At 37.8% G+C, this 24,366-nt stretch overlaps 1 protein-coding gene across 3 annotated transcripts in view; it reads right to left on the reverse strand.

The window, feature by feature from the left end:
- The window catches only part of TASP1 (taspase 1), a 326,252-nt gene that overhangs the window by 88,482 nt on the left and 213,404 nt on the right, over nucleotides 1–24,366 (reverse strand). For all 3 annotated transcript variants that reach the window (XR_008793468.1, XM_056121835.1, XM_056121834.1), the window contains exon 11: nucleotides 21,825–21,935. Coding sequence is in view for 2 of the 3 variants with exons in the window: in XM_056121835.1 (XP_055977810.1) it covers nucleotides 21,825–21,935 (111 nt within the window). In the remaining variant the exon portion in view is untranslated. The remainder of the gene's footprint in view (nucleotides 1–21,824; nucleotides 21,936–24,366) is intronic.

The raw sequence follows: 24,366 nt of genomic DNA on the forward strand, positions 1-24,366 counted from the left end.
AGCCTTGAACGTGGCACTTCTTAGAAGCTAATCCCATCTCTATGCCAGTTTATTTTTTAATCTAAGGTTAATCCATTTTAAATACTAAAAAAAAAAAAAAAAATCCCTGTAAAAACCATTCAGCCAGAGTAAAATTTCACCTTTATCATTTTTGTTAGCCATCTGCTGTTTGGACTCTGATTTTTTTTTCTCCATAGGTTTTGGGGTCCCATCAGGCAGTGCTCAAGGGATACTCCTAGCTATTTTTCAGGGTTTCTCTCAGCTGTGCTGAGGGGATGATATGTGATATTAAGAATCAAACCAAGGTCAGTTAAAATCAAGCCAAGAGCCTTATCTCTCTGGACCGGTATTTGGATTCTTTAAAGACGGGCTTCTTGATGTCCAGACCCTGGGCCAGGGTGTCGTAATTGGAGCAACTCAGAGAGGGGCAAGTTGAATTTCCCTCCCTGTCCTAACGAAGCCCTGGGAGCTGAACATCTCAAGAACCCATCTGCCGCCATGACAAAAGACTCTCTTCACAGGCTTGGATGAGCCTCACCCATGAGTGAATCTGCTGAAATACCCAGGGATGTGGACCACTGACTGAAATCTCTAAGCTCCCTCAGAGCAGAAATGGGCATATGACCAATGACCCCTATTTCCCAAGTTTACCAGATGCAGTCACACCCACAAACTGCCCCTGGTGCCATATAATCTCATCAACCACCATGATCCAGAGACTCAGAAACAAAGCTCCTGAAGATAGCAAATTAGGCCTCACGCATGAATGAATCTGCTCTATAATCATATTCTAAATTTTAGAATTCCTGAAGTGATCTCGCTTACTTTACAGCACTGATGTACCAAGAGTAGCACACAACCTTTGATTGGGTTTAACAAGGCATGTTGGTAATCTCTTATACAAGGGCTTAATGGCTGGAGGATAAAACACAACAATCTTCACAAAATTTCCTCTAAGAAAACTTTACTGGATGATTTTTAGCAGATTATTCATTACAAGCAATATAAAATTAATTGTTCTGTTTTGCTTTGGGGGCACGGTTTGGGATTTGGGGTGGAAACATTCAAAATATGGGGTGAGAACATGCAATGGTGGTGGGATTGGTGTTTGAATATTAAATGTAATGGGCAGAGCAATAGCACAGCGGGTAGGGTGTTTTCCTTGCACAGGGCCAACCCTTGTTCGATTCCTCCATCCCTCTCAGAGAGCCTGGTTAAGCTGCCGAGAGTATCCCACCCAAATGGCAGAGCCTGGCAAGCTCCCCGTGGCATATTTGATATGCCAAAAACAGTTAACAACATAGTCTCACAATGGAGACATTACTGGTGCCCGCTCAAGAAAATCAATGAACAATAGGAGGATACTGCTACAGTGCTACGGTACATCTTTATAAAAATAAAATTTAGAAAAAAATTAAATAAAAAATAAACATAGGTTTCTTATATAATAGTCACTTGTTTTATCTTTTAATCAATGTAGTTACACAAACAAGATTATTTTTAACCTTCATTTTAAAAACTCTAAACTGCATGTATGTGTGCATTTACACAGATTATTAGAAAATAATTTACCCAACAAACGTAATCACAAATAGTATCCTAAACACAAACACAAAGTTTTATAATAAATACAATTAAGGATATCTTAATTGTAGGATAACATTGGTATGTCCTGTATTCCTTGCCACAGGGAGCTTAGGTTTATTGGATTATACCCATCACAGTGCTCCTGAGGCTTATTATTATTATTATTATTATTATTATTATATATTATTATTCCTCTGTGTTTATCTGTTATGTCTTCTCTGTGCTCTTTTCCCCAACCAGTTAATCACCATTTCCCCCTAAGCAGTACCGTGACTTGTAAAGTCAAATTCCTCAGAAATCTCTGATTTTGTAAATATTGCTTTTCTCTTCTCCTTATATCCTTTGCATAGTTACTTCAGAGCAATATCTTTTCTGTATAGACACAGGAAGACAGTTAATGCTATGCTTTTGTAACTTGGGAGTTAACTCACTCCGAATAATATTCACTCCTTCCTGGGCATCTATTTTCTCGATTTAAGCCTTAGTTTTTCTTAGTTCCTAGCACCCCAAAAGCAGGGTCCTGATGAGGGACTGGATAGACCCAGGGCAAGCTGTGAGCTACCCTGGCATCGAAAAGGGCCAGGCCAAAGAGCCATAATAATTAACTATATGTTAAAAGCGTGGTCATGGACAAATTCTGTCATGGTCTAAAAAGTAACAACTAGATAGGGACCCTGCTAGGGTTAGGAAAGACTAATCTGGTCTGAGTACTGTAGTCTGAGATCTATAGGATTTGTAGATCTCATAAGCTATAAGCTTTATGTATCTCTTTCTGTATCCATACAAAATGACTAATATTATTAAGAATTAGAATGAAGATGAATGTTTATATGACTGTTGGACTAGGGGAAGGAGAAATGCATCCAGAGATTGCATTTTGCCCTCAGGCGGGGTCCTCCTGCTGAATGAGAATCTGTCCTAGAAGTTTCCCCTGAGGGAAGGACTTTACACATGTTGAATGTATGATGTGTAATCCCCAACCCCTCATGATTGAGATATAACCAAGGCCATAAGAGTGGACAAAGGGAGAATCAAAGATAAATGGGAGGAGGATGGAGAAGACTGCAGGAGCAGGATCTGGAGGGTAGGAATGAAGGAGGATCAGGAGAAGGAGAATCAGGAGAGAAAGTAGATGAGAGGGGAATAAACTTCAACTGATCACCAACCAAGCTGGCCCTTGTTCCCTCCTTCATCTGCCCATTGCCAGCGGCCGCCCCTGGGTGGGGGAAGTGGGCCAAGACCACCAAACGCAGGCGACTAGAGAGCACCCCGGCTTTCATATTTGTTTTTTGAATACACATTAATCACTTATATTTTAAAAGCTCAGCTATTTAATTCAGTTTAAGTATATTAAATAAAGATAAATCTACTTAAAGCAAAGATGATACAGAGCTTACCCAATTTGAAATTAAAAATCAGCACAAAAACAAAGTAAAATAGCAGAAAATTAATCAGTGACATTGAACTTCAGACAGCCTATGTCAGAAGCTTTTAGCATAGCTGACCCTGATTAATACTAATAATGGACTGGCTTTTACCACATCCATAAAATGTCAATAGTAATGTTGTTTACACACACTCAATTTTTTTCTCTCATGAATGTGTGGTTTATGCAGGCTCAAAAATCATGGTTACTCTAAAATATCTAATGCCTTTTTAAAAATTAGGTTAAAATGTTGGGAAACAACTTTGCAACCATAAAAACAATTCTAAAATCTATTATAAGCATTATAATAATTACAGACTTATTTATTTACCCACATCCACCAAAAGTAACTTAAACCGTATTCAAACTAATCAGTCAATATACTGTAAAACTCAACTTCAACTTCATATGATTTAATTTTCCTTTCGTTCTTACAACCTTATAATTATGTACTCTGAGTTTACTGTAACTAATATTAGTGGTTTTCTCCCCATGCTTACAAACTAAAGAAACAGACAAAAAAAAAAATCCTTTGATCACCTAATCATTACCCTTAGGAGAAAAAAAAATGTTAATATGGAAACAAAAAAATTTTTTTGCATGGGATGAAAAAAATTCCTTATGTGGTTTTAATTGCATCCTAATACTTCTTAAATACTGTTTAACATACAATTCAAAATAAAGTATTATAAATAGTTCAGCAGCTCTCAATTCCATGATACTAACCTTTAATAATCAAATCCTTGCATCTAACCACCTTGGAAATCAAATTGATCAGTAAGAAAGGTATGCTTCTTTTGAAAGTAACATAACACCCTTAAGTCTTGTTTTGGGTGTTCTGCTTTTGTAAGCAGTGTGTATTACTTGGTCCCTGACCAAGTAATATTAAGAAATTATTCCTAGTCATTAAAATTTGTTGCCTACTTAAGTGGTCTTATCTTTGGTTTCCAAAACGCCCAAGAAGAACATATATGCTATGGACATAATTTCTGCTACTCAAAAAGCTCCAAGTGTCCAAAGTATACTTGATTTTCAGTCTCTAGGAGGTAAGAGCTTTTGTATAAATAGAAAATCTGGGCCACTGGAAAAGAAAACCATTTTTAGCTGTAGCACTGTAGCACTGTCCTCCCGTTGTTCATCAATTTGCTCGAGCGGGTCCAGTAACATCTCCATTGTGAGACTTGTTGTTACTGTGTCTACACAATATTCTTTAATATTACACTTCTGCTGCCTACTACCCATTTCCCCTAACTCTGATAAGAGCATCTTGTTCGTCTGCTGGTCAACATTTTTAGCAATTTAATACAATTACAAGTTTTCTCTTGTTTCTTATTTATAAGAGGAGGAAAACCGAAAGTAAGATTAAGGTTGACAAAACAGGCTGACCCGGATTTATTCAAAGATTCCATTTAAAGAACAACAAATTATTGAAGTAACTACTAGGTTTCTTAGAGAAATTGTGACTCTATTTCTTATATTTCTTTACATATACTGAAAAAGCATACATTTATGTTAAAATAAATAAATAAATAAATAAAAGTCCTCCCGTTGATCATCGATTTGCTTGAGCGGGCCCAGTAACGTCTCCATTGGAGACTTTGTTGTTACTGTGTCTGGCATATCAAATACCTCACGGGGAGCTTGCCAGGCTCTGCCATACGGGCGAGATACTCTCGGTAGCTTGCCGGGCTCTCCGAGAGGGGCGGAGGAATCGAACTCAGGTCGGCCATGTTGGCTGCGTGCAAGGCAAACGCCCTACCACTGTGCTATCGCTCCAGCCCAAAAAGTTAATTAAAATTTATTTTTAGATTATGTTAATATGGAAGCAAAATAAAATATGGAAGTAAAGTAAAGTAAAGGCCCTCCCGTTGTTCATCAATTTGCTCAAGCGGGCCCAGTAACATCTCCATTGGAGATTTTGTTGTTACTGTGTTTGGCATATCGAATACATCACGGGTGGCTTGCCAGGCTCTGCCATGTGGGCGAGATACTCTCGGTAGCTTGCCGGGCTCTCCGAGAGGGGCGGAGGAATCGAACTCGGGTCGGCCATGTTGGCCGCTTGTAAGGTGAATGCCCTACCACTGTGCTATTGCTCCAGCGATAGCACAGCAGTAGGGCGTTCGCCTTGCACACAGCCAACATGGCCGACCGGAGTTCGATTCCTCCGCCCCTCTCGGAGCCCGGCAAGCTACCGAGAGTATTCGATATGCCAAACACAGTAACAACAAAGTCTCCAATGGAGACGTTACTGGGCCCGCTCGAGCAAAATATGGAAACAAAATAAAAATGATTTTTTTCACATTTATTCTAGCCAAACTGGAGGTTAGGGCCTTCAAATTTTTACTATTTTCAACAATTCTACTGACAATTCTACTGATAATTTCCTATCTTTTTTCCCTCTATTTCTTTCCTTTTTTATATATTTTTTATTTTCATAGTTATTCACAATAATGGATTACTTTCAATATTTTGACACCAGTCCCACCACCATCACACTTTCCACCACTATTATTTCAAATTTCCCACCACCACTCAAACCTGCCAAAAAGAGAGATACTAGATAATTTATTTGTATTGTCTGCTATGAACATGTTGCATGGCCATGAGAGTGGGCTTCTAGAGATCTAAAATTTCAGATGATTAGGATCTTCAGAAATCTCTGCAGTGAGCTGCTCAATTCAGAGATTCTTTTGTGTGTCTTTGGATCATGGTTGTTAATGAACTTAAACAGTTGCTGGAAGCAGCTCCTGAGCGTGACATCAGGGTCCCATCGGGGTAGGGAGATAGGAAGGAGCAGCATCCCCTATCCCATGAGGCCTGGGGTTTTCCATCACCAATCCCATGTACCTGGGCTTTTCATTGGGTTCTGGAGGATGGTGGCCACAGGGATTCCTAGGGGGCAAGTGGAGGGACAACACCTGCTCTCATCTAAGGCACCCTGATGAAGCTGATCTCATGCAAAGTCCGAAAGCATCTCTGCAATGACTTGTTCGGTTCTGAGATTCTTTTGTGTGTCTCAATAATTTCCTGTCTACTCACATGTCTTTTATTTTTTTGCCTCTTGGCCTTTCCCACAAGAACTTGCTTCATCTTGTTTCAAATAACATGATTATTTTTCAGATATCTATATTTTAAATAAAGGTCATTCTAAGGAATATTTCAAAGCTCAATATAATTCATCAGAAAGAGAAAGCAAAAAGCAGTCAATTCTACCATTAATTTCCTTAAGCTATTAAATTTGTCGACAAAGATCTTGGCTCTAAGAATCTTTTCACCAGTTCTGGTCTTTTACTCTTAAGTGCTCAGTGTGTGTCTTTCTTTTCGTATCCCAACAAGCTTGAAAGTTGATGCATAGTCTGGAACTGCTTAATCTTGGAATCAATTTCAAAATTATTTCAATCTCAAAATAATCTTGAAAGAGATCCTTGAATTTCACAGTTCCACTTACATCTGAGAATTCCTTCATTTTGTTCATAACAACAAAAACAAACTTCCTTTGCCTCTGCTTTTCAGGTCTGTGTCTTCCTTGTTGCTTCTATTCTCTCCTCCTTCTCTCACTCCATCTTAGGATATTCTATTTCCACACATGCCAAAGTCTGATATCCTCTCAGGTTCTAAACTGTCATCTCTATTCTCTCTCATTCATTCATTCATTCATTCATCCCATAGCTTATTTTCTAGACTAATCTACTTTCTGGGAATAATGTAATGGGAGAACAACACTGTCCACACTGTCCTCCTGTTGTTCATCGATTTGTTCGAGAAGGCCCAGTAACATCTCCATTTTGAGACTTGTTGTTACTGTGTTTGGCATATTGAATGTGTCATGGGTAGCTGACCTTATAGAATTTATGTCCTGCTTATATAGTAGCTAATGAGCATATATGGCCCAGAGGCAGTTCATGGGTATGACTGTCAGGCTCCCAGAAAAAAACAGGGGCCTGGGGGGAAGTCACCCATCCCCAAATATGTGAGTGTGACTCTCCTTTTAATTCAATATTAAATTGAATTCTCTTATTGCCATGGTCTTCAAATTAGTAGCTTCACTTCCTATGTCACCTTCCAATCCATTGCCCCCCCCTACTGCAAAAAGCATTATAAGATTTTCCTTCACAAAATATAACATTTCACTTCTAATTACTTCATTATACTTAATATGTTCTATTCAAGTGAAACATGTCTACGATTTTTCCTCCTGAAGATACCTCGTCATTTATGCCATTTTTTCTGGTCTATAAGATATAACATCTCCTCTTAGCTTCGTCTGTACTTTATCATATTAAAGGTTACAATATGGCATTTTGATATTTCATATATTCTAATTTTCATATTTCTATGATTCATACAAAACACATAATGTAGGTAGCATAATTCATCAAGCATATTTAGAAGGCAAATGTCCACACATCCACTAACCAGTAAAAGAGATCTAACACAACCAACACCGTTGAGAATTCTGAGGTCTTCTTTCCCAGAAAGAAACATTATTCTGAATTACTATTCAATAATGACTAGCTCTCCTATACTTTTATCTATGTGAATACATAATTAAACAGTTTGGTTTTGAAAAGTTATTGTATTTTTTTAAAGTCATGTTCATGCCGACTTACTGATTACAGTTCGACTTACTGATTACAGTTCTTTGTAAACTTTTTTTTAACCTAGCATTATGCATGAATTTAAGATTTATTCCTTCTCTGTCATTGTAATGCACTCATTTATACTGCTACACTGGAATCTCCTGCCAGTGGACCTAAGAGTTGTTTCTATTTTTTTCTGTCCATAAATATATTTTTTCTTGACATATTTTTGTTGAACAGACACTTGGGCATATCATCTATACTTATAAATATATAGTACTAAAATTTCTGGGTTATGGAAAATGTAAGAATTCAATTTTCCTGGTAAAGACAAATGTTTTTTCCAAAATCATAATACTTCTTTAAAAATATTAGTGACTAATATATATATATTTACATATTTCCTAAAGATTCCAATAAGTTTTAAATTTTAGTTGAATTTCTGTTCACACACATACAACTTTTTATGGTAAGTCTCCGTTAGGTGTCTTGGTTTGATTTTAAGCTTCATTTTGGCTCATAGTTGGGACTTAGGAATTTGAACAGAAAAAGTGCTCTTTGGGCAAGGATTTCCATTTAGTTATGTCAAATCTCTGAGACATTCACATATTTAGTGATATCCTGAATAAAAATTCTCAACCATTCATTTAAAAGTGAATTCTGTAATTACTATTTTATGTTGAATTATTAGATTATTTATAGTAAAAGGGTTTCAGAATCTTCATTTCATGAGGCTGCAAGCGCTGAAGTTATTTTCTATATTTTAGTATGAAAAGCATTGCAACTTTTGTATGATAAGATCTTTTCTTCTCTGAGTTTGTAAGTTTCTTGACAACAAAGATATTCTATTTAAACTTTTAAATTAAATATTGATGCATATGATGTATGCGCTATCTCAGGTGTACATATAAACATTGACGTATATGATTTAGGACATCTATCGCAGGTGTTCATCAATAAGAATTAATATTTATGTAAATTACAGTCTACCATGAAAAGTCCAGTTGTTTCATGAGTGACTTCTCAAGAACCTAACAAAGTCCTTTGTACATACCTGATCTTCAATTAAAATTAATATTTGTTAAATTAAAAAAACACTAAACATTCTGAACATAAAAAAAGCCTACAGCCGGGGCTGGAGTGATAGTACAGAGCGTAAGGCGTTACAGTGCACACGGCCTACCCGGGTTTGATTCCCAGCATCCCATATGGTCCCCGAGCACCACCAGGAGTAATTCCTGAGTGCAAAGCCAGGAGTAACTCCTGTGCATCATTAGGTGTGACGCAAAAAAAAAAAAAAAAAAAAAGAAAGAAAGAAAAAAAGAAAGAAAAGGCCTAGAGCCAAGAACTAGTGAGAAATAAATTTTTGGGTATGCAAAATTCATTGTTTTCCTCATAACATTTTGGTTTTATTTATTTATTTATTTATTTGCTTTTTGGGTCACACCCAGTGATGCTAGAAATCACAAATGGGGACTCCCCCTTCAATTTCTATGGCACTATGCACTTGATAATAAGACTACAATTTCAATAATAATGTTATCATCAAAAGAAACTATAGAAAAAAGAAAAAGGAACTCAGCAACTTGGAGAAAATATTTACACATCATATATCTGACAAAGAAGTAACATCCAAAATATGTAATTGTCAGGATGGCCGAGTGGTCTAAGGCGCCAGACTCAACTCATACAAATCAACAACAAAAAAGCAAGCAATATAACCAAAAAAAAAAAAAGAAGGAACAGTATGAATAGATGTTTCTCCAAATAAGCTATACAGACAGACCACAGATAAATGGGGGGGGGGGGGGGAATGTTCAGTATCAACATTATTATTTGGAAAATGCAAATCGAAACCACAAAAAACCATCATCACACACAGGTGAGACTGGCATATATCAAAAAGACTGGAAACAAGTACTGAAGTGGATTATAGAGATAAAAACAATTCAGGTACATTGTTGTTGATGTGGTCTCTCTGGGATATGATACAGAGCCTTACTGAAATGGAAAAATGGGGATGGAAGAGACAGTATAGGGATTAAGGTGCTTACTTGTAAATAGTTAAGCCTGATTCAATCCCCAGCACTATGTATCGTCCTCTGAGCACTGCCAAGAAAGATTCTCGAACAGAGTCAGGAGTAAGCTGGGAGCATTGTTGACTATGACCCAAAGCCCCCCCCCCTAAAAAAATAGTAAAAAGGAGACATGGGAATGGTTCACTAGCAAAAAACTCATGGCCTTGAAAACTAGAGTCTAGTGAGGTTTGATGTTCAAACCCTGGCACCACCGCAAGACCCCAGAGGTTTTGTTGTTTGGAATTCTTAGCACCCCAGCAAAATGTGTAATCTCCAGGACACTGCAAGTGTGTATATGTGTGGTGTGTGTGTGTGTGTGTGTGTGCATGCACGCACCACAATTATAGAATACATCTTTCCCATCTGCCATTGATGAGAACTGAAATAACAACAAAAGCACAATCAGCACCATAACTAGAGAATGCAGTCCCTGTCCACTATGACAACTTTAGTTGGAAATGATCACTCTGGACAAGAATTGAGTGTTGACCCAAAAGGAGAAAGAGAGCAAAAGGGAATGCCCTACCACAGAGGCAGGGTGGGGGATGGAGGAGGGGGTGGGGATTGTGGGAGGGATGCTGGGACCATTGATGGGCACTGGTGAAGGATGGATATTCAACCATTGTATGACTGAAATGCAAACACAGAAGTTTGTAAGTCTATAATTGTACCTCATGGTGATTCACTAATTAAAAAAACGAAACAAAACAAAGAATTGAGTGTTGAAAGTAGGTTATGGGATATACATGATAACCTTTCAGCATCTTTATTGCACCATAATGCTGAAAATGAGAAAGAAAGAGAGAGAGGAAAGGTGCCTACCATAGACACATAGAGGCAGGCTGGGGTGGAGATGGTTTGAGGAGTAGGGAAGGTTTGGAGAGGTGGGAGGGAAACTGGAGATACAGGGGGTGGAGTGATGGGTATTGGAACATTGTATGACTGAAACCCAATCATGAACAGCCTTGTAATACTCTATCTCACAGTGATTTAAAAAAAATTAGTATAAAAAAAGTACAATCCCTGGTAAGCATGTGTACAAGTACTGCAATCAAATATGCAACACTCCAGTGAGCACCACAACCATAAATGCACAACCTCTAGTCAATGCAACAAAGAGAGGGTAATAAATGTAAATAAACTTTTAACTGAAATTTTAAAAATAAAATTCCTTTACCGTTTTCTTTTGTTTGGGGGACACACCAAAGACAGGTGTTATTCCTGGCTCTGCAATCAGGAATTACTCCTGGCAGTACTCCAGGAACCATGTGGGATGCCGGGGATCAAACACGCGTTGGCTGCATGCAAGGCAAGTACCCTATTCACTTAACCTTCTCTTCCAGCCTAAAAGCAAAATTTTATACAATCCAGCAATAACATCCCTAGGCATTTACTCAAAGGATATGGAGACAATAATTTGAAAAGCTATTTGCATCAATTTCTCGAAGTAGCATTGCTCATTACAGTCAAGATAGAGAATCAACTTAAATGCCCATCAACAGACGACTGCAGACTAAAAGCTTTAGCACATATATATCCAGTGGGATACTACAATGATGTCAAAAAAGATAATTCTTTTAATTTTGTTTTTTTAAAACAAAAATTTTGCTTTTTAAAACAGAGAACAAAGTTGGTTCTCTGAAACCAACTGGATGAAAGCATCCTTAGGTGTGCTAAATTAAATAAGGAAAAATTATTGGATGAGTTTCACTCATGGAGTCTGAATGGATAAATCAAGCAAACTGGAAAGAAACAAAAGTAACCTCTAGAGCCAGTGAAAATAATGTTAGCTACCAGAGGGAAAGCAGAGGTAAGTGGGAAGAATGGGCGAAGGGTTTTTACTGGCAGTGGGATAGTACTGGAACTCTGGCTGTAGAACTGTGTGAAGTTAAGCTTCTACAAACATGATAACCTGGTTTGTATCTGTACTGCAAACCAAAATGGTCAAAAGGGGAAGGAGGGTGGGAAGCAGAAAGAGACAGAGAGAGACAGAGATGGGACAAAGAGAGAAAGAGAGAGAGACAGAGATAGAGACAGACAGAGACAGAGACAGAGACATACAGAGACAGAGACAGAGAGAGGAGTAGGAAAGTGCCAGAGAGGCTGGGGGAAGTGTGGCAGGAGGGAAACTGGGGAGACTGTGTTGGGAAATGTGCACCGGTAGAGGGATGGGTGTTGGAACACTGTGTGACTGAAAGCTCAGCATGGACAGCTTTGTAACTCTGTTTCTTACAATGATTCAATTAAAGGAAAAAAAAGTCAAGCTTCTAATAATAAGGAAAGTCAAAGATAATTTTAAAAACACTAAAATTAAAAACATAGTAAGAGAAAGAAATAATTTAGAACAATTCCAAGGGAGTAAAACAAAAGAGCACAGAATAAAAATCACTTTTTAAAAATCATAATAATAAAAAACTGCATAGAATTTTTCAGTAGTACTCAGACTAGAGTTTTAAAGAGAAGATTAGAAACTTAAGGAGAAACAAAGAAATTCTATTTTTACAGATAATATTTTAGCGATTATATTTAGTGATAACTAAAAATGCATTTAAATATTACTGAGAACTAGGCAAAGAAGCTAAAATATTCCCTTTAACTTCATCTACAACACGTGCAGTCAGTTTGTATGAAAAAAAGAATAATTCATGCAACTAAATTTGTTCAAAAATAACCATGACTAGGAAAAGTTAGCGCTGAATCATTGTAAAGACTTTTATATGAGTATGTGTGTTCATTTAAAAAGCACAACTAAAAAGGAAATCTATTTATTTCTTTTCTCTACTTAACTAAGCATCATCTATAATCAGCTGGTTAACATGAAGTATTATTAAGGCACTATTTTTACAGTACCCATTTTTATGGGTTGTGTATGTTACACAAGATCGGTGGTTTTTTTTTTTTTTTAATGCACGAATTGGTTATTCTCTTTCATGCTTCTTATATTAAGTAAAACCAAAGCCCTGGATCTTGGCTTATATAATGGCAATGCAAGTGGAAACTAAAGCATTTCAATCTTCAAAACATCTTTCAATTTTACTTATTCATTCTATAATGTTGAAGCTTTATTTTTCAAAAATAGATATAATTTATATTTAAGATAATTTCAGTTTGTTTCAAATTTCAAAAATAGGAGGACATATCTGTTTTCATGTCACTACTTCAGAAAAAAAATCCATAAATATAATTTAACATAAGTATAAAATTAGCCTTTAAAAATAGTGGATTGTAATAGATATTGAAACTACCACCGCAAAAAAAAAAGCGGGGATTATTTTAAAATTCAGCACAGGTGGTGATTGTTATGTCAATGCAGAATTGTTCACTTAAGTTTTCATTAGTTCAAGTTAATTGTCAACTAAAAGAAAATCAACCAATATTACAAAAAGAAAGTGACTAAAAGTTATATGCAGATGATTGACAGATAATTACAGAAAACCAAGTTACATGTGAAAATTTCCTCACTCTCCCAAATCAAGGAAATAAAACTGAAAATCATTTAAATCCATAATTTTGGGTTTTGTTGTTTCTATTTCAGGTCTCTGCCTGACTCTGGGAGTCCCTCCTGGAAGTGCTAGGGGCCAAAAGGAATTCGGGGAATGAACCCTGGCCCAGTTGCCTGCAGGCCAAGCATCTGAGCCACCGCAGTCTTTCTGGCCCTTCATTCATAGCACTGTAGCACTGTCCTCCTGTTGTTCATTGATTTGCTTGAGCAGACACCAGTAACATCTCACAACAAACTGTGAGACTTGTTACTGTTTTTGTTTGGCATATGGAATACATCATGGGTAGCTTGCCAAGCTTTGCCCTGCAGGTGAGATATTCTGTAACTTAATGGAAATGAAACAGAAATAGAAAGGAAACAGAATCTAAATGTTTTATGTACCCCTCTATAAGTATAATATGTTACCTGTATATAATGAAAACGGTGTGTGTGTCTGTGTAAAAAATTGAGGAGAGTATATTCTCTGATATCTATTCTCAGTACAAGAGCTTTTTGCTTTCTTCCCCCAAACATTTTATCTTTTGGTATGCGATCATAGAATACAGGTGGAGTGGCAGTGGAAAGATATAAGGAATCAAAGTTCAGGCTGCCAAGCCTCCCAAAGATGCTATTCGCATCCTGTGGAAAAAGTCATTCATAATTCTGCATATTTAAATAACCACTGCAAAAGAATCTGGAGGGGACAACTGAATTCCAACTGAACATTTAAGAAATTAAGAAGCCAGTACTCCATCGTAACAACAAATCTTTACAGGTTTTTAAAAGATAACAAATATGTCTTCTTATACCACTGAGAAGAGAGGTCACTTGGTGCAAATTGGAGACTCAATCTCTGATACAAGAATCAAAATGTACTGGAACAGAAATGCATGAAACTTACCCCTCAAACCAGAGCTCAGGTAGGAAAGCCACAACTGTAACTGATGACATGCTGAAGTCTCAAGACAAGTCTCTGAGTTAAAAACTGCTGACAGGCATGAAAAGTTTCGTAGTATTGTGAATCTCAGTACCTCAATAAAAATGGCTTAAAAATTTTTTTGAAACTGCTGATGGGTCTAGGGAGATTGCTTAATGAACTGAACCAATATACTTTGCACCACTGGGAGTGACTCCTTTGGGGGTTGGGGGCAGAGGGCAGGGGGAATCTGCTAGTGGGATATGGGAGTAAGGGACAAAGGAGGACCGCTTTCCTAGTTTCATCTCCTGAAGATCTCAGAGCAAAGACTCAACACTCACAGAGAGGACTGGAGAAAACATCCCTTCTGCTCTCAGCAGGACAGAGCAAAGGAACCAGTGTTTCTGTTCTTATTAAAAAAAAGCACCCTCAAGAAAAATTTTTGTGGGGTAGGGGATGGGGGAGTTGTCTACACCTGATGGTGCTCAAAATGGTGCTTATTTCTGGCTCTGCACTCAGGGAGCACTCCTGGTGAGGCTCAAGGGAACAGGGAACACATGTAGTAGGATGAAGCCCAGGTCAGCCATGTGCAAGGAAAGCACCCTGCCTGCAGTACTATCTCTCTCGCTCCTCAAAAGAAACCATTTTACCAAAGACAGGCCTGCAAAGACATGAGCAAAGTCTACCCTCTTTGGTAAGTACTCAACTCCTGCCAGCTCTAACTCACACATATGGAAAGAGATTGAGAATGAATGATTGAAGAAGCACCTGTGAAGTTTATAGTTCCAGAGTGACATTTTCACTAAAACTCCAAGGCCCTCTCATATGACTACAGAACATTAGGATACGTGACAGGGATGTTTGGATTATCAAGAATGGAATTTGAAACACCAACCATTAAAACAATAAAGGCTCTAATGAAGACAGCAGACAAACTGAAAGAAGCTAGAAGAAAGATTTGGAAATTCTGAAAAACAAATTTATTAAGCCCTAATTTAAAATTTTCCTTAAGAAAAATGCCAGAGAATAAAAACCCTGTGCCAGTAATGAAGAATGCCTCAATGGGCCCATCTGAACAAGACTGAAGAATCTCTGAGCTTGAAGATATCTCACTAGAGATTTTTTTTAAATGAAAAATCAGGGCTGAAGAAATAGTCCAGAGAATATGGTACTTGCCTTGCACATGGCCAACCCCAATTTGAGCCCCTGCATCATGTACAGTACCCCATATACTACCTGAAGTGACCCCTGAGCACAGAGCCAGGAGCAAGCACCGAGCACAGCTGGGTGTATCCCCAAAACAAACACAAAAACAAAAATGAGCAAGATAGTAAACAAATTTAAAAAACTAGGAGAAAAAAAGACTTAAAAAACAGGAAACCACAATGGAGTACTATGTAGCTGTTAGAAAAGATGAAGCCATGAAATTTACATACATGTGGTACAATATGGAAAGTATCATGCTAAGCGAAATGAGTCAGAAAGAGAGGGATAGACATAGAAAGATCGCATTCATCTGGGGGATATAAAGTAACAAAGTATGAGATTAATACCCAAGAATAGCTGAGATCAGCACCAGGACGATTATTCCATAACTTAGAGGCCAGCCGGGTATCCTAGAGGAAAGGGCAGTTCAGATAGAGAAGGGAACACCAAATAAAGGATGTTTGGAGGATCCTCCCAGGAGGGGAGATGCATGTCGAAAGTAGACTATGGACTGAACATGTTTGCCACTCAATGCCTCTTTTGCAGACCACAACACCCAAAAGGAGAGAGAGAACACAGGGGATTGCCCTGCCACAGAGACAGGGGGGATGGGGGGAAGGGGGTGGGAGGGATATTATCCATGGTGGTGGAAAATGGGCACTGGTGGAGGGATGGGTATCTGATCATTGTATAATTGAAACCAAAGCACAAAAAATTGTAAATCTACAACTGTAAAAAAAAATAAAATAAAATAAAGGGAAAAAAAAACAGGAAAGAATATCCAAGAGCTGTGCAACATAAAAAAAAAGAGAAAGGAAAAGATGAAATATGTAAGGTAGTAATGACTGAAGATTTTCTCGAATTAGTGTCAGATATCTCGCCACTGATCTCAACTATTTAGGGAATGATAGGCAAGATAAATGAACCAAAACTCACCCAAGCAAAGAATACTCAAAGTGTAGGACATCAAAGATTTAAAAAAAAAAAAAAACTATTGAAAAAGACATGAGACGATCCACAGGGAGCAAAGATAAGACATCTGGACAAGAGGAGGAGGGGGATTACGTCTGGCTGCTTAGAAATTGTGAAAACGAAGAGTGAAATGAAATCTTTAAGGTGTCAGGAGAAAAAGATGAAACTTGAATTCTTTAGCCTGCAAAACTGCTTTTCAAACATGAAGGCGAAATAAGACTTTCTCAGACAATCAAATGTGAGGGAATTTGTTGCCAGCAGACCTGCCTTGCAAAAAAATGTTTTAATATTCTGAAAGAATGAAATTGAGATAAGCCAGAAATGTGGACTTATATGAAGAAAAGGAAGAAATGAAGAGAAAAAGGAGGAATACGTGAATAAATTAGCTTTTACCTTTCTTATAACTGACATACCATAATAATTTGTTCAAAATAATAACAGCATGGATTGGTGCAATAGTTAAGTGGGTAGGGCATTCGCCTTGCAGGTAGTCAACTCAGGTTTGATTTCTGGAACCCCATATGTGACCCTCGAAGCCCACCAGGAGTGATCCCTGAGTGCAGAGCCAAAAGTAAGCCCTTATTACCACCAGGTATGTCTGAAAAAAAAAACTAAAAATAATAGCTAATAAGGCCTTCTATTATGTATTTATAGACAATACACTAAAATTAATGATACATAAAGGATGAGGATAAAGAGTAATTAGGAATAAGACTGATTTTTCCTAAAGTGGTCAATAGCCCCAATCTCACCCTGCCACAGAGTATTGGAACAATACTAGGGAGTAGATTTTCTTTTCTGGGAAAGCACTGTAAAGTGATGTGAATTTTTTTTTCTGAAAAGGGAGCAGCAGGCCAAATAAGTTTGCAGACCTCTGTTATAAAGTGTTTGCACTGCATATAAATACCATATTTTGAGAACTCTGAGGTCCTCTCGGAGTGGGTGTGGGCAGCGTCCCCCCAGTCGCCCTTACTTTTTGAAGCTCTGATAGCCATATCCACAGCCCACAACGATCATCGCAGAAGCTCATCTACCTGCCCAGCTTATAGACTCATGTCTAAATTCGGGAGAAATCAACTAGCTACAAAAATTTAACGATACACCAGACTCAGGTTGAAAAATTTGGGGTGCCCTCAGGATGGGCGTGGGCCGAGCCCCCACCCTGGCCAATGTCCCAGCAGCTGCACTCACATCCAACAGCAGCCACTATGTCAACAGCTAGACTCCACCCTTTCACAACCAACTCTGCAGTGACCACAAACTGCCAAAAGTTGCAGGTACATTGGTTCTTTGGCGGGGCACTTCAGGGTCTTCTCAGAGTGGAGGTGGGAAGCCTTCCCCCAACCTGGTGTACTTCCGGAAACCCTAGTAATCACACCCACATCCCACAACCACCACCATGTAAGCTCAATGCCTAGTTAAATATTCTGAAGTTTCTAAAGCGCATCACTGCATCGATGAACGCACAACATCGCCAAACTCCACAGTACTGACATCATAGTAGGAATACACCAAATTAGAAGAGAGGAACACAGAATCCAACAAAGCTCATTAAACAAAACTATTAACGCGAAAGGCTCAACAGCTTAGTAAACCCTCAGATAAGGACTTAATGCCCCCATGATGAGACACAACAATTTTTACAAATTTTCTCTTACTAAAGTATATTCTGTTAATTCCATTAGCCACTTAGTTGTAACAAACAATATAAATTACTTTGGGCCTGCTAAGGGGGTAGGCACGGGGTGGGGGTTTGGGAGAAAATGAGGACAATGGTGGAGGGAAAGTGATACTGGTGGTGGGATTGGTGTCAGAATATTGAAAGCCTGTAACAAATGCAACATGAACAATTTTGTACACCATGGTGTTTGAATAAAGAGTAAACATTTGTTTAATAATAAAGTGCCATATTATTTGAAAGGGAACTTAAATGACTTCTAAGTTTATAATAATGCAAACTTTAGGGTAACCACTAAAATAACCTTTTAAAAAAGCTTATCACTGATAAGCTACAAAAGAGGAAAAATACCATCATATAAAATTCTCAATAAATGTACCGAGATTTAGGGACCAGGGATTTGTCTCAACGGTTGAACATGTCCACTTATGTCTTAGGCCCCGTGTTTCATCCTTGGCTCCAAAAATAATGATATATTAAGTCACAGATATATAGACTTCCTCACATGATAAAATAAGTGAAAGTCACAGACTAGACAATCTCTCACAGCAAAAAAATAAATGATGTAACCACAGAATATACAGCTATTAAATCTATGTATTTTAACATATTAAAAATGTTAAATAAAAATTGTGTTACAACATATTAAAAATATCTCCTACAGGACTGTTGAAAGATAAGGGCAAGAATGAGACTACAAAGACAAGACACACATCTTCTACCCAAAAAACAAAAAACACCAATTCTGAAAGATAAATGCACATTAATGTTTGGTGCAATGTGTCTTTTGGTGCCCAAAACACAGGCATAAACCGGTGGAAAATGAGCAGAAGTCAGAAGATTAAGTACTAGGTGATCTCACACATATGTGTGATACTGAGAAGCAAAGCAAGGGAACAGATATAACCAAACAAAAACAAACCAGTGGACTGAGGCCACTGAGCTGAGGTTACCAGAGGGAGGCCCTATGGGCTGCCATAAAGGATATTGGTAATTTAGTGGTTCTTTGTGGTGTAGTAACGTTTACTTTGAAGAGGCATGAAACTGTACCCCTAAAACATATATAGCTATATAAACTAAAATTATCGCAATAAAAAATAAAACTAAATAAAAAAGAGACATACCAAATCATCAGCAGTGGTTCTTTTTTGCAAGAGAAATGGGATTTAGAATAATGGTAGGAAGGGGGGCATCTTTCTTGTTTATTACATATAAATTTTATTGAGAGTCTCTAGATACATAGTTAAACATTTAAAAAAGAAAAAGCAAAGAAAGCATAAAAGGAAAAATATTATCTACACAACCAAAAAAGTAGTTGCTGGTACCCTTTAGTCACTACCAAAAATAATTTCAGCCAAATCACTACAAACAATAACTTAAGACTCACAATTAACAGTTTTCAGCTTACAATTTCAAAAAGAACTAAGCAGGTTTATGCCTAAGGTTCACACAAACTAACATGTGAATCAAACTAGGGAACAAACAGGATTCTGGAGGCAGGAGAAATTTCAGGGAGCATCAAGATCTTGTCATAAAGAAATGGTATCAGTTGTTCAAAGAGGAAAAAAATCCACTCCTGTAAATTTATTTCAGTCTAAGCACTTTGTAAATATCATCTGTGGTTCCTTAAAATTCCTAAATGTGGGTCTGGAAACTTTTCCTTTTCTAATTCCATTTCCAGATCAGATGAAAAAGAACTTGATATTTACAGGTTGAATCCAGAAAATATTTCACATAACTCAGCATGATGAAGGGATTTAGAAACTATCTCTTGATAATACTCTATTTTGGGTTTAAAAAAAAACAACATAACTCAATTAACTTGCTATATCAAGTCAGACACATATACAGAGTTTAAAAGAACCCATTGCTCTTAATTCTCAGACATTGTTTTTTTACATAGAGGACATTCATTTGACCTAACTTGAGGGGGGCAGGAGGGAGGGAAGGAGAAAGGAAGAAGGAAGGAAGGAAGGAAGGAAGGAAGGAAGGAAGGAAGGAAGGAAGGAAGGAAAGAGCAAGGAGGGAGGGAGGGAGGGCGGGGCAAGCATGATCTGCAGTGTGATCTTACAGAATAAAGACCATTGTCTAGGTGACTTCAGACAAATCACATCACTGTTGCAAACCAAGTTTTAACATTAAATGACCAAAGTTCAGAAGGAAAGCCAAGAATCTAGAAGTTTCAAGATGGGATTCAATGTGCATTCAATCATAGGATCAATGATAAACATTCCAGTCCAATTCTCAAATAGTTTTAAAGAGTCACACAAAATGAAAGTATAGAAAAGCAACATAAGAGAAAGGAAGAAAGTTCAGTAACTCCATACCATGGACCATTCTGGAGAGGTCAAACTAAATAGTACATCTATGGTTTAGAAGTTAGTACAGTGCTCCTCAGGTCACTCTCAACTCAGATTACCACGTATGAGAACCTCACACAGACACAGACACACACACACAAACACACACACACATAGATACACAGACACAGACAGATACACAGACACACAGAAAGACAGACATACACACACACCAGAGTTGTCAAGAAGTTAACTTCTCTCAAACATCTGTTTTTCATCTCTCAGTATTCCTTGCTACTAAAGTTGTAGTAGTAAGAGAATGTATCTAGCATAATTGGACAAATAATAACAAGCAATATAAATTACACATGCTGTTAAGGCCAGGAATTTTGACTTCTCTTAAAAATAACACTCAAAAATGGTAACTGTCCTAACGAAAGGAACAACAGGAACAGTAAGGCCTAAATCTGTTTCTGAGCCATACAAGACAATAGTCCTCATCATGCCTAACTTTGCTGTCAGGTCTGTGTCCATCGCTTCTTTTCCCACTTATTACAGGGTTAAGAGTCCTTAAACATCTGAGTTCCTTTAGGGAAAATTCTTCCCATATCTTATCTATGTTGTCTATATGTACATTGCTCATCGATTTTCTCGAGCAGGCCCAGTAATGTCTCCATCGTGAGACTTTGTTGTTACTGTGTTTGGCATATCAAATACATCATGCGGAGCTTGCCAGGCTTTGCCGTGTGGGCTGGAGCAATAGCACAGAGGGTAGGGCATTCGCCTTACACGCGGCCAACATGGCCGACCGGAGTTCGATTCCTCCGCCCCTCTCGGAGAGCCCGGCAAGCTACCGAGAGTATTCGATATGCCAGACACAGTAACAACAAAGTCTCCAATGGAGACGTTACTGGGCCCGCTCGAGCAAATCGACGATCAACGGGAGGGCCTTTACCTTACCTTTTTATATGTACATGAAGATATCCTGTCTTAAGTCTCTAAGTGGAAATGTCCTCAGATTCACACAGTGACAGTCTAATGTGTTGGTTTATTACTCTTATTCTTAACTTTGCTTTATATTTCTTATAGAACCTAAGTTTTAGCACAGCGTTAAAGTTCAATGTTAAATAATTAGACTAAGACAAACCACTGTAATGAGTTTAGAGAGAGAGAGAGAGAGAGAGAGAGAGAGAGAGAGAGAGAGAGAAAGGAAAAGTGTTTGCCATAGGGGCAGGCAGGAGGGAGGGAAACTGGTGGTGGGAGATGTACACTGATGAAGGGATGAGTGTTGGAACATAATACGACTGAAACCCAATCATGAACAACCTTGTCACTGTGTATCTCATTGTGACTCAATAACAAAAAAAAAATTTTTAAAAGACAAACAATTTTAACCCAAAGTAATGGTAAAGTACAGGGCAACTGCTAGCCTATATAAAATCTTTGTAGAGGGTCTAGAGAATTAGGTCAAATTACTAGAGTGTATGCTTTGATTGTGGGAGGCCTGATCCAATCGCCAGCACCTCATGGTCCCCTGAGCTTACAGCTCACTGACATGAACAACAAGTAAAGGATGCAATTTTCACAGTGTTATACTTACTGATAAACTTGTTTTGCATAGTCTCCAACAGAGCTTGGTGAGCATCTTCAGCTTGTAAAGCATGTGAACATTCTCTTGCCAATATAGTGCGCACAAGATGCTCCCCACATCCTAGAAATCCAAGGAAACCAAGAACAATTAAGGAACAGCAGCACTCAACATTCTTCTTGTTTTAGCATTTTAAAAAAAAACCTGTATATCACATAACAATTAGTTGTGTTGGATCATAATTTTATGTTGGATGAAATGATTTCTGTGGGCAATCTAGTGATTTTTAGTAATGCAATCTGCTGAAATAAAAGAAACACATTGACTAATATCAAAAGGGAGCAAAAAAAAAAAAAGAGGAAAACATTTTCCCCCATAGGCATGATTTGCAGGAATTACAGGAATGTAGATTCTCTAGGGAATCGCCTAAGATTCTCTCATTTCCATTTTTCAGTTAATTATAAAACACTTTTAAAGAACTTTTTCTTTTTTCACAAACAATTGATCTAAACATCTCATTTTCCACTAACACCTATAGTCTTCCAACAACAACAACAAAAAATTTGGGTGGCAGGGCAAGCCAAATCTATTTTTCAGTGAAATGTTCATCATAAATTAAGAGTTGTAAAGTGGAAACAATACAACAGCATCCTTCTCACTTTATTAGAGAAATTCCCATTGCTTTCAGAGCTGAATGAACTGTGTTGTTATTTTTTAAGTGTATTTTAATCTCATAAATGAATCTCAAACATTCAGATTACTGAAAATGGACTGGCATGGTGATGGGGAGAGACAGTACCTAAAATTCTATTAACTTCTTTGATCTGTCAAATATAGAAACTACCTACAAAAAAAGACTAAGAAATTTTAATTTACAAATGATAACATATTTTTCTGAAGAAAGGGCCTATTTCCTAGAAATAAAAGCTAATTTTAAAAGCTACTCTGATAGAGAACAAAAGGGAATGCCCTGCCACAGAGGCAGGGTGGGATGGGGGGGATGGCAGGTGGGAGGGATGCTGGGATCCGTGGTGGTGGGAAATGGGCACTGGTGGAGGGATGGGTATTTGATCACTGTATAACTGAAACCCAAGCACAAGAATTTGTAAGTCTACAACTGTACCTCATGGTGTCTCACTAATGAAAATTTAAAAAATTAAAAACAAAACAAAAAGCTACTCTGATAAATATTGGGGAGGGGGGCAGTTTAAGCAAATGTTTAAAAATATTACAAAATTCTAATAATAAATGTCACTTGAAATGTTTCTTATATATGAAATCAGTTTCACTAATTCGAATTATCAGTGTCCTCTTATTCAAATGAGAATGGTGGATACACAAGAATTTTAAAACATATCTCTTATTTTACATATTTTTCCATTAACAATAAACTACAACAAATTAAAAAGAAAATAAAAATTCCTAACTGAATTTGCTGAATTTCTGCTTTCGATAGCACAGCTGGTAGGGCCTTTGCCTTGCACGCAGCCGACTCAACCGACCCAGGTTCAATTCCTCCGCCCCCCTTGGAAAGCCCGGCAAGCTACCAAGAATATCTCGCCCACAAAGCAAAGCCTGGCAAGCTACCCGTGACGTATTCGATATGCCAAACACAGTAACAAGTCTCACAATGGAGACATTACTGGGCCCGCTTGAGCAAGTCGATGAACAAAGGGAGGACAGTGACAGTGACAGTGACAGTGACAGTATCTTGAAAAAAAAATTACTGCCAAAGATTTCCTTTAGTACTAGAAAATCCTCCACTGGTTTTATATAACATGTAAAATGTACCAAGCAAGCAATGCATCTACTGAGACTGAACCCATCAGTTAAAAACTGCTGACAGGGGCCGGAGCAACAGTACAGTGGGTAGGATATTGGCCTTGCACATGGCCGACCTGAGTTCAATTCCCAGCATCCCATATGGTCCTCTGAGCACGGTCAGGAGTAATTTCTGAGTAAAGAACCAGGAGTAACCCCTGAGCATCAAGGTGTGACCCAAAAAACAAAAAATCTAAAAAATATTTAAAATCATGACCAAAAAACATCTCCATACTCCACTCTGATTCCCAGTCCTTGTATGTATTAGACAACAAGATGATTTTTCATTTGATTAATCTTTATGCTAGTATATGTGTGTAGATACACATAGACACACAGTTGATGTTGGCAAATGGTGAGAGAAGTTCTAAGCAATCAAAAGAAAAAAAAAGGTGAACTAAGGAAATTAAAATAACCTTTTAAGAATTCATGAAACTTGAATCAACACAAACTGATTTGACACCCAATTCCCTGGTTAGTTGATATGTAGTATGACACATGGTGGGCATTAAACACAAATTTCCCTTACAAATATCATTTATAATTATTACACCATACTAGGAACCCTCATTTCAAAACCTCTACGTATAGTATCTCCCTTCTACCATAACTTCTTTCCCTCCTTCCATCTCCATCATTCACTAAATACATGCATAAATGCATACATATATACGTGCATACTATGCCTACACACACAACATATGCTCACTGCCCAAAATAGAAACTGACTGAA

The sequence above is a fragment of the Sorex fumeus genome, unplaced genomic scaffold, assembly GCF_029834395.1.
Source record: "Sorex fumeus unplaced genomic scaffold, SorFum_2.1 ptg000044l, whole genome shotgun sequence".
NCBI classification, from domain to species: domain Eukaryota; kingdom Metazoa; phylum Chordata; class Mammalia; order Eulipotyphla; family Soricidae; genus Sorex; species Sorex fumeus.